The sequence below is a fragment of the Belonocnema kinseyi genome, chromosome 9, assembly GCF_010883055.1.
Source record: "Belonocnema kinseyi isolate 2016_QV_RU_SX_M_011 chromosome 9, B_treatae_v1, whole genome shotgun sequence".
In the NCBI taxonomy this organism is placed as follows: domain Eukaryota; kingdom Metazoa; phylum Arthropoda; class Insecta; order Hymenoptera; family Cynipidae; genus Belonocnema; species Belonocnema kinseyi.
Genome location: NC_046665.1, coordinates 100,774,122 through 100,785,693, shown reverse-complemented (window position 1 = coordinate 100,785,693; position 11,572 = coordinate 100,774,122). Strand labels below are relative to the sequence as shown.

The following is an 11,572-nucleotide window of genomic DNA, read 5'->3' as shown; positions in this document are numbered from 1 at the left end:
TTTTTTAAGAACATCTTTAATTTTCAGAAAACACTTTTTATAGTACAATATTATAAATTTCTACAAAAACACTCTAACAATATGAATCAATTTTTCCACCTACTTCTTAGCCTTTTCTTTTTTGCCTTTTTCCACTTTTGTACTCGGAGATTTGAAAGCATCTATAATATCCTGTTGCTTTACCTGACTATCGGCATTTTTCACAGGAACTTTTTTACGATAACGATTTATTGCAGCCGGAGGGGAGAATTCAATTTCCATATCAGAGGCTGTGGAACTTGAACAAACTGAGGCATCATCTTTGTTCTTAGTGACCTTAAATTGAAGCGGTTTTACTTGTTCCTGTAGTTCGGGATTATCCGAACTCTCCTGTTTAATAGGGTACATCGTCACATAATAAGTTCCATCCTTTCTGTGAATGTGCAAGGTAGGTGGCAGTTCAAGTTCCCGATTGTTCTCCTCCTTTCTTGATACTAGATGTCTCCCGAAAGATTGAGAACTTTTTACTCCTGTTGTTTTTCCTTTCTTTCCTTTCGTAGGAGTCGAGGGTCTACTGTCTAATTGTGGTCCTGAGCTGGTTTTTGCCTTTCGTAAAAGTTTATGAACATATCTTGAAATTGCTCCTGGCTTCCATCCCAATCTTGGTGGCGGCATTCCTAAAACATCCCTTGTATTCCAGAGCCATCCCATGTTTTTTGGTACTCTCATTCGCAAATCGAAGCAATTTTTGTGGCCGAAGACAACTCCACTATTTATCTTTCCCAAGAAATAAATGTGCTTTAGAACGTTCTTGCTGACTTTCACGGACGAATTACTGGGGCCACGATTTCCACTTGGTGCTGCATTCAAAAATTCAAAATAGTAGCTGATAATCATTAAGCGAAACTGTGAATTACAAATGACCTAGATATTTTCAAAACTTTTTCCACCTCTGTGAAATAAAATTGATGCATAAGTAATTTAAGGTTTCAAGTCGTAATATGTTTCATTTCTATACAAATAAATAAATTTTCAACTCATGACGCTTAATTTTCTACCAAAAGAGATGAACTTTCAACGAAGGAGCTACGTTTTTAAGCTAAAACGCCGAATGTTTTAGAAAACAATTGATTTTTAAAACCTACAAGATGAATTTTTAACTAGAACCGAAGATAGTTGATAATCAAATAGTTGAATTTTTAACAAACAAACAAATTAACTTGAGACTATACAGTTGCATTTACAACCAAACAGTTACAATTTAAAGTAACAGTTGAATTTTTAACAAATTAGTTGAATTTATAATTAAATAGTTGAATTATCAACCTGAAAAATGAGTATTCAACCAAGTGGTCGAATTTTCAAACAAAAAAAAATATCAAAATTTAACCACAAGCAGTTCCATTTTTGAACAAACATTTGAATGATTAAGCCAAAAAGACAAATTCTATAGAAAAAAGTGAAATTTTTAATCAAGAGGGACACATTTTTTATCCACAAAGACGAATTTTCAACAACAAAAATTAATTATCAACAAACAGTTGCATTTACCAAAAATAGTTGAGTTGAATTTTTAACAAACTATTTGAATTTTCATCCTAAAAATATCAATTTTCAACCAATAGGTCAAATTATTGAATAAAGAAAATTAAACTTTAACAAAAAAGTTGAATTTTGAAACAAATTGTTGAATTTTCAAGTCGAGACGAATTTGTTAGAAGACAGAATTTTCAACAAGAACAGTGACATTTTCGATTAACAAGATGGTTTTTTAAAATAAAATAGTCGAATTTTCAATCTAAAAATATTAATTCTCAATGTGAAAATGTAATAGTTGATATTTCAACCCAAAAAGATTTTAATTTTAAATAAAAAATGTTTGTATTCAACCAAAAAAGACGATTTTTCATAAAAATAGTTGAATCCTGAACTAATATAGTATAATTTCTAATCAAACAGTTGCACGTTTAAACAAAAAGACAAAATTTCTGCCAAAAAAGATAAATTTTCAACCAAGGACAGTTTTGCATTCAAGACAGAAAAAAAACGACAACCAAAATTTTTAATTTTTGAAGCTAAAAAGGCGAAATCTCTATTAAAAAGTGGAATTTTCAGACCGAAACCATGAATTTTTAACAGTAAAAATTAATTTTCAACTGATAAAATGAACTTTTAACAAAGGAATTCAAAATTTGAAGTAGGTGAATTTTCAATTTAAAAAGATTAACTCTCTATGTAAAAATGTGATATTTGATATTTCAACCAAAAAAGATTTTAATTTTAAATAAAAAATGTTTGTATTCAATCACAAAAGACGATTTTTCATTAAAATAATTGAATCCTCAACTAATATAGTATAATTTCAAATCAAACAGTTGCACGTTTAACCAAAAAGACCACATTTTTGCCAAAAAAGATCAATTTTCAACCAAGGAAAGTTTTGCATTCAAGATAGAAAAAAACGTCAATCAAAATTTTTAATTTTTGAAGCTCAAGAGGCGAAATCTATATAAAAAAGTGGAATTTTCAAACCGAAACCATGGGTTTTTAACAGTAAAAATTAATTTTCAACTGATAAAATGAATTTTCAACAAAGGAATTTAAAATTTCAAGCATTTGAATTTTCAACTTAAAAAGATTAACTCTCTATGTAAAAATGTAATATTTGATATTTCAAGCAAAAAAGATTTTAATTTTAAATAAAAAATACTTGAATTCCAACAAAAAAGATGAATTTTCATGAAAATAGTAGAATTCTCGAGCAATATAGAATAATTTCTATTCAAATAGCTGCAATTTTAACCAAAAAAGTAAAACAAATCTGCCAAAAGATATACATTTTCAACTAAGGAAGGTTTTTCATCCAAGAGAGAAAAAAATGTCAACCACAATGTTTAATTTTTTAACTAAAAAGTCGAATTCTCTACAAAAAAGTGGAATTTTCAACGCGAAAACATGGATTGTTAACAACATTAATTTTCAACCAAATAGTGGAATTTTCAGCTAAAAAAATCAATTTTCAACCAAAACTGGAATAACTAAAATTATTGCAGTTTTGAATTGATTAAAAAAGAGCAATTTTTAACAAAATAGTTACATTTTCAACGAAAAGGATGGATCTTCAACTGATAAAATGAATTTTTAACGAAAGAGTTCAAGTTTCAACCAAAGTTGAATTTTCAACGCGAAAAAGATGAGTTCTCAATTCAAAAACAAATAGTGGAATTCTGAAATAAAAACGATCAATTTTCAACCAAAAATGGTTTAGTTGAATTCTCAGCAAAGAAAATTAATTTGCAAATAAGAAAAAAAAAGAATTTTCAAGAAAATATTACATCACATTTATATTTTCAATGTGTAATGACAATTTTAAAATAACAAACAGTTGAATTCATCCAAAAAAGACACATTAACTTTCAACCAAAAAAGTGAATTTTTTAACCAAAAAAGATGAATCCTCATCAAAGAATGTAAAAGGTTGATATTTCAACCAATAATAACTTTAATTTTAAAGTAGGAAAAAGTTGTATTTATACAGAAGGACGAATTATCAACCAGTTTCATGTTTAACCGAAAAAGATGACATTTTTTTAACAGAGACGAATTTTCTTAAAACCTGTTTACGTTCTTATTAAAAAAATATGAATTTTCGACTAAAAGTGTCAATTTTGAACAAAGTAGTTCAACTGTTAACCAAGTAGTTGAGTTTTCAACAAAAAAAATTAAACTTCTATCAAGAGATGAATTTTCAAACCAAAAAGACAGTTTCCAAAAAATAGTTGAATGATCCATCCCAAAAGATTTTTTAGTCAAGAAGAAGAAAATCTCCAACGAAATTATAATTTGAGGGGAAAAACAATGTTTAATATAAAATCAAATTTTGAACATCTATCCATTTTTGAATTTAATTTTTTGTTAAGGTTATATAAAAATATAATTTTCTTAGGTTTCTTGAGGTAATGCATACAAATTTTTGAAGATATCAGATATGTCGAAAAAGTATCTAAAAATATTCTAAAAACCTTTTTTATTTTATATTACACGATTTAAAATATTTATAAAACTTCTAAACTTCTAACTTCGAAACTTCTAAAACATCATTAATGACTGACTCGAAGTATTACTCTTTAAAATCTGCCAGATTCCTTTTTCACAATTATTTCAAAATCTTTTCAAATTTCAAGTAATTCTTGAAATTTTGTCAAGGCTTTCAGTTTTTGTCGACATTTTTATAATTTTTTAATAATTTTCTTTAAAAATTAATATATAAAAATAACAAATCAACCCACACCTGTGTGTTTACTCAAAAATCTTCCTCTGTTTTTCTTTTTTTCTTTATTTTCGACTTTAATGCTGCTACCTGCTTTCGATGAATTGACAACAGCATTACTGGAATATTTTTTCGTATCGGAAATTTTACAAGTAGATGCAGAATCTTCCATATTTTCTTTACCCTTCCTCTTTTTGGACTTACATTTGGGTTCTCCACTAGGATCAATTTCTATTGGTGGTATTTGCTGTTTCGGTTTCTGATTTTCGTGCATGGGTTTTTCTGGCCTATCCTCTCTTCTTTTTGGTTTTCCAAGAGTATGTGTCATATTTTTCGTCTGGGCATTTAGAACTGCACGAACTGAGTGAGTTGAAAAAGTAGATAAAGTTTGTGTCGCAGTATATGGAGATGGAGTTGATAACTCAAGCTTAGATTTCACTTCAGACATCTGCTTAAATTTGGAAAAAATATATATAAATTCACAGTAACAACAATAGTTGTAATATCAACTATTATAGAACAATTTTCCGTTAAGAATTCAATTGTTGTAATGAAAATTCATCTTTTGGTGCAAAAATAATTTTCTGTTATTGAAAGTTAATTAGTTTTATTTGTAAAGTCTAAGATGATATTTTTGGTTCAAAAGTTACCTTTTTCTTTAAAACTGCCATTATAATGGTTGCAAATTTAATTATTTTGTTAAAAATTTAACAATTTTCTTAAAAAGTGATCCTTTCTGGTTGAAAATTCATCTTTCTGGTTTGAAAAATCATCTGGTAGAAATTTCATCTTTTTTGGTAAAAATCCAACTATTTTATTGATAATTTGTGTTTTGGCTAAATTCTACTTTTTTTGTTTCAAATTAATTTTGTGTTGTTCAAATATTAACTATTCAGCATATTTTACGTTGAGAATTCATATTTTTTGTGTTGCAAATTAAACTACTTCGTTGAACATTTGTCTTTTTGGATAGAACATTCATTTTTTGGTGCAAAAATATTTTTTTTTAAATTGAAAGTTAATTATTTTTATTTGTAAATTGTAATATTATATTTTTGGTTCAGAAGTCACCCTTTTATGTAAAACTGTTCTTACTTGGTTGAAAATTCAATTATTTTGTTAAAAATTCAACGGATATGAAAAAGTGGCAAGAGAAGAAAAAGTTTGATTTCTAAATGCCCTAGAAGATCATCATAACAACTTTTTGAATTTTCTTGATAAATCGAAAATAAAAATTTAAAAGCAAAAAAAATAATGGAAAATCCAAAAGTTACATTTTTTCATGTAACATTTTTACAGTATTCCAAATATTCTCAAATATAATAATGCATTTAAATATATATATATATATGCACATAATTTAAAAGTTAAAAACGGTAAGGCTTCTCAGTAGATCGTACGTGTAAAGTTTAAATCATAAAGAAAACATTGGAAATGAGCAAATTCAGTTGATGGAAAAACGAAAAAATTTGCAATAAAACGTTTAATAACAAAATTTTTCTAAAAGAATGCGCATTTTTTTAAAACGGGACAATGGAACTTCGTCTGTTTTAATACCAATGCAAGTTACGAATTATAATAATATACATTTATGGGAATGGTATAAAATTGCAGGGATAAACTCGAGTGCAAAGTACGAGATACGTGTTGAGAATGTTTTCGTTAAAGCCGAAGGAGCTTTAAAAAAAGAGAGTTCACAATCACCAATGTACTGTTGCCGATACTTTCACCTTTAGTTTTTCAAAAGTCTATACAGAAAGATCGAGCGCGAAGCGCGAGGTAAATTCATTATCGAGCGCGAAGTGCGAGAACCAACAGTCGCGCGCCCAAAATTGCGAGCGCAGCGCGCGATGAGAATGTGCCCGCGAAACGGGCAGATTTTTTTCTTGAAAATTAAACGGCTTTATTAAACATTTCTTTTATAGCAAAATTCGTCTTTTAGTATCAAAACAATTTTTTTTAAATTGAGAGTTCATTATTTTTATTTGAAAAGTCTACTATTATATTTTTCGTTTAGAATTCCTCTTGTTTGGTTCAAAATTGGATTATTTGGTTTAAAAACATAATTTTTGTACAAAAATAATCTTTTTTGGAGGAAAATTCAACTACTTGATGAAAGTTAAGCTACTTTGTAAAATATTAATTTTTTTCCTTGGAGATTTATCGGTTTGGCAGTTTTTTCTTTCCTAACTGAAAAATCTTTCCTGAATGTAAATTTTTCTTTTTTGTTTTAAAATTCTACTAATTTGGTTAAAAATGCAACTTTTTGGTTGAAAACGTTGGTTCATGTGTCAACTCTTTTGTTAAAAATACACTTTTTTAGCGGAAAATTAACCTTTTTTGAAAATTTATATTTTGAGGTTGAAAATGAAACTGTTTTTTGTAGAAAGGCGTCTTTTTGGCATGAAAATTAAACAATTATATAGAAACTTTAATTAGTTTGTTAAAAAAGAACTTTTTTTTTGTTGAAAATTCATATTTGAGGATTAAAACTTCAACTATTTTGTCAAAAATGTCGTGTTTTTTGGCTTGAGAACTAAACAGCGTTATAGAAACTTTAACTATATTTTAAAATTAACTTTTTTATTTAAAATTCATACTTTGGGGTTAAAAATTCAACTGTTTGGTAAAACAGTCGTCTGTTTGGCTTGAAATTTCAAAATATTTACAGAAAATAGACCTATTTTGTTAGAAATGAACTCTTGTCTTGAAAATACATATCGTGGGGTTGAAAATTCAACATTTTGGTCGAAAAGTCGTCTATTTGTCTTAAAAATTCAAAAATTTTACTGAAACTTGAACTTATTTTGTTGAAAAATTAATATTTTGGGGTTGAAAATTCGACTGTTTGGCAGAAAATTCGTATTTTTGGCTTGAACATTATAATTTTTTTACAAATTAAAATCAATTTTTCTAGAAATTAAAAAACGACTTAATAACGAGATACAAATTTACATAAATATACCTTTTTTTCTTTTGCCAGTAAAGTTTTGGCATATGAAACATTTTTATTCGGAGCATCAGTGGGTTCAATTGGATTTTGAATACTTTTTTTGCTCTTTGGCCTACACGTGTTTCCAGTTTCCTCCTCTCTCCCAAAATAAGGACTTTCCGAAGGATCCATTATTCCCAATCCAGCCAAACCAGGAACTTTACCAATGGAGTCAACAAATTCTTGAATTTCCTTGAAGGATCTTATTATACAGTCGATTCCCATACATGGTTTTTTGGAACACGTTCCACCTGAATGATCTAATCCTGCTCCTCTTTTTCCGAAACATCCACATCCTGTTCTACCAGGCGTTGCTGTATTTTTCCATGCAGATTTGCAGGAACCAGATACTAAGGTTTCCATCGTTTGATTACTGGGGAGGTCTTTTCCAGGTGAAAAATGCATGAAGATTGGATTGTCTATTATTCCTCTAGACTGCTTTCCAAATCTAGCCGAACCTGTAATTTAAAATTTTGAAAATTCAAATAGAGATTTCACACTCTAAAATGCTCTCATTTGTTTAAATACAATTAATTTAGGCACCATATTTCTAAGATATCAAGTCGAAATATATTGCGTTTTCAACAAATTATTTGAATTTTCAACCATAAAAGATGCATTACCCATACAAAAAAAAGAATTTTTAACAAAAGAGTTTAATTTTCAAGTTCGAAAGCGATTTTTTTGAAATAATTTGACTTTTATGCCCACAAAGATAAATTTTTAACCAAAAATTTCATTTTCAAGAAATAGTTAAGGTTTTGTAAAAAAATTTTAAATTTTAAGCCAGAAAGACGAATTTTCTACTAAACAGTTGAATTTTCAACCTCAAAATATGATATTAAAAAAAGTTAATTTTCAACAAAATAGTTTAGGTTTCTGTATTATTTTTTTTTAAATTTTCAAGTCAAACAGACAACTTTTTTACGAAACAGTTGTCTTTTAGCCCCAAAAATATAAGTTTTAAACAAAGAAGTTCATTTTCAACAAAATAATTAAAGTTTTTATGAAACTGTTGAATTTTCAAGCCAAAAAAAGACGAATTTCCTACAAAACAGTGAATTTTCCATTCCCAAAATCTGAGCAAAAATATGAATTTTAAACTAAAACGTTCTTTTTCATCAAAGTAGGTAAAGTTTCAGTAATTTTTTTAATTTGTAAGCCAAAAAGACGATTATTCTACCATATAGTTAAATTTTCAACTTCAAAATATGAATTTTTAACATAAAAGTTGAAATTTCTATAAAAGTGATTCATTTTGAAGCCAAAAAGGCGACTTTTCTACAAAACAGAGTTGAAGTTTCTATAAAATTGATTAATTTTTAAGGTAGAAAAACAACTTTTTCATTAAAAGGTTGAATTTTCAACCACAAAATATAAATTTTAAATAAAATAGTTCAAGTTTCTGTAAATATTTTGAATTTTCAACCCAAAAAGACGAATGTTTTACCAGACAGTTTAATTTTTAACTGCAAAATATTAATTTTTCACAAAAAAGTTAATTTTAACAATATATTTGAAGCTTCCATAAAACTATTTAATTTTCAAGTAAAAAGGGACAAATTTTTTACAAATCAGTTGAATTTTTAATCTCAAAATATGAATTTTCAATTTAAAAAAATTTTTTTCTACTAAAGAAGTAAAATTGTAATAAAATAGTTAAATGATCAATCAAAATTTTAAACTAAAACGTTGCATTTTGAACCAAATGAGACCAATTTTAAAACCAAAAAGAAAAATTTTAAACTAAGAAAAATTTTTCAGTTAGAAAAGGAAAAAAAATGTCAAATCAAATTGTGGAATTTTCAAGTTTTCCAACAAAGTTAATTTTTAATAATAAAATAGGTCAACTTTCCTCCAAAAAAATTACTTTTGAACAAAAATTTGAATTTTTAATAAAATTATCCAATTTTCAACTAAACGTAAAAGACAATAGTACAATTTTCAAAGAAAAACAATTAACGTTCAACGGAAAAAAATGACTTTAGCACCAAAAGATAAATTTTGCTATCCAAAAAGACGAATGTTCAACAAAGCAGTTTAATTTTCAACCAAAAAAAAGGTTGATATTTCAACAACAAAACGGATTTGAATTCAAAAAGGTTGAATTCAGCCAAAAAAACTAATTATCAATCAAACACCAAAAAAGATGAAATTTGTACCAAGAGATGAATTTTCAAACCAAAAATATTAATTTTCAATAAAATAGTTGAATTTTCCACCAAAAAGAAAGACTTACTAACGAATTTGTGTAGTTTTCAAAAAAATAATTTATATTTAAACAAAATGAGAACATTTTTAAACAAAAAGGTGACCTGCGAACCAAAAATATAATATTATGTTTTACAAATAAAAATAGTTAACTTGCAACAACAAAAATTACTTTTCCACCAAAAGATGAATTTCCTATCGAAAAGAACAAATTTTTAACAAAGTAGTCGAATTTTCGCAAAAAAATACGAATTCTCTACGAAAAATTTTCCTAATAGTTGATATTTTAACTAAAAAATGTTTTTATTTTAACTCAAAAAGAGTTGAATTCAACCAAGAAAGACGGATTTCCGACCAAACAGTTGAATTTCTAACAAAAAAAGATGTTTCTACCAAGAAATGAATTTTCAAACCAAAAGACAAAAATTCAACAATGCAGTTGAATTTCCAACCAAAAAGGATAACTTTTAACAGAATTGTTGAATCTTCGAAAAAATATCTAAACTTTTTCAATTAAAAGTAATTAATTTTCATCAAAAAATATATTATCTTCAGTTCTATTAATTCAGTTCACGTTTAAGCAAAAAAAGCGAGAAAAAGGGGAACTTTCTTGAAAACGTGGAAAAAAAGAGAAATTCTTTACAAAATCGGAAAAGAGGGTAATAGGGGAAAAAGTGTAAAGTCTAAAAATATAAACCTAAATATAAATAAGCAATCTATAAAAAATCACCTGGACCGCTATCTTTGCAACATCCTCCTCCTCTCATCCGGAATAATTTACAGCAATCTTGAACACCTCCAGCAGCATAACTTCCTGTGTAACTAGGAATTTTTGTCGATGCTCCATGATGATTGCTTGGAAGTGGATCCAGCAATTTTGTTCCAACACAAAGACCACCTGCACAACCTACTCCACTGTAAGACTGAATTCTACTCAAGGTCTTCAAATGACTTCTATCATCAGAAAAATCACCAAGAGTGTCTTCTTTATCTGTATTTGGTTCTTTCCTGAACAATTCTTTCATCTCCTTCCTTGAAACAACTTCCGGAAGTATAGGAAAAAGATCAGGAGGTCCTCCATCCCGTTTAGCAAGTTCCTGGCAAATCGAACTTAATCCAATCACATTCTGTGGCTTCAGAGATCGAACTTCATCTTTCTGATTTCGCAGAGAGTCATAAATTCCAGCCTGGACGATGTCAGATTCAGTGGGAATTTTTGTACATTGGAATTCGTTGGGCGACTGAGAGCTTTTGAAAAGAAAGGAACTATCTTGTAAGGCAAATTGAGTTACTATGGACTTCCCAAAACAGGACAGCCTCAAAAATAATGTGATAGTACCAGAAGGGTCTCCCTGATTGTCGATGAGGTTGTAGGTGTTTTTTATAACGTAAGGTTTGGGAAGGTGATTTTTATCGTTCATAGACATAGCCACTTGATTACAAAGACATCCTGACAATAATACTTTAGTTTCACAGATAGGAAGTTTCTCTTCTTCTGGTTCGTATTCATTTTTCTCAGTTGCTATGAATATTCCAACTTTGAGGGGCGTTGAACGCATTGCCTGAACTAAATCGTTCGGTTTTTTTGGAAAGAGGCATGATTTTCCCATACTGAAATCCACTAAACCTGATTTTAATTTTTCGCTCTTTGATTTATTAGGGCCTTGGACATTCTTTTTCGCGTGGAGGAATTCTTCTTGACTAATGTCGAATACTGGAAAGTCTATGAACTTTAGATTCACGCTGAGTGACGAATTTTCTACTCGTTTCATCGTTTCGGTATTTAAATCAATGTGATCGATGAGAAACTCCAACATGTAAAGTTGTTCTTCATTGAAATTAGAGCAGGTTTTAAAGTCCATTTTTCTAGAGTTTTCAGTAATAACTTTTTTTTCGTTTTAAGAGAAATAAACGTAACTAGAAATGCATTAGACTGTGAATTTTGAAAAACGCTCCTCTTGATTCAGAAAGTGTCAGTGTTAATCAGTATGATCTGACAACTGTCAAAACACGATTAGGTTAAAACTTGAGATCTTTTTCTAACCAATCAAAATTTATAATTCAAAATTTAATTAGTTATTAAAATTCGATAGCCTTATTGATTTGAGAGAGAAACTGAA

At 28.2% G+C, this 11,572-nt stretch overlaps 1 protein-coding gene across 3 annotated transcripts; it reads right to left on the bottom strand.

The window, feature by feature from the left end:
* Positions 1 to 11,493, bottom strand: LOC117179311. Of its 3 annotated transcripts, none has more exons than XM_033370966.1 (4): positions 10,183 to 11,493; positions 7,215 to 7,699; positions 4,271 to 4,700; positions 1 to 839 (listed from the first exon to the last, which is right to left on the bottom strand). In XM_033370966.1, exons 1-4 carry the CDS (start codon positions 11,312 to 11,314, stop codon positions 100 to 102), a joined length of 2,787 nt encoding a protein of 928 aa, XP_033226857.1. In that variant the 5' UTR covers positions 11,315 to 11,493; the 3' UTR covers positions 1 to 99. The 3 variants fall into 3 exon arrangements, with proteins under 3 accessions (XP_033226857.1, XP_033226859.1, XP_033226858.1); XM_033370968.1 differs by having other exon boundaries at positions 4,454 to 4,700; XM_033370967.1 differs by having other exon boundaries at positions 4,271 to 4,697.
* Positions 11,494 to 11,572: the final 79 nt, after the last annotated feature.

Coding starts and splice junctions, on each gene's coding strand:
- LOC117179311 (XM_033370966.1), bottom strand. CDS start 11,314: ATGGACTTTAAAACCTGCTCTAATTTCAATGAAGAACAACTTTACATG. Junction 7,700..10,182: donor TTGCAAAGATAGCGGTCCAG/GTGATTTTTTAT, acceptor TTTAAATTACAG/GTTCGGCTAGATTTGGAAAG. Junction 840..4,270: donor ATTTTTGAGTAAACACACAG/GTGTGGGTTGAT, acceptor TTTTGAATGCAG/CACCAAGTGGAAATCGTGGC.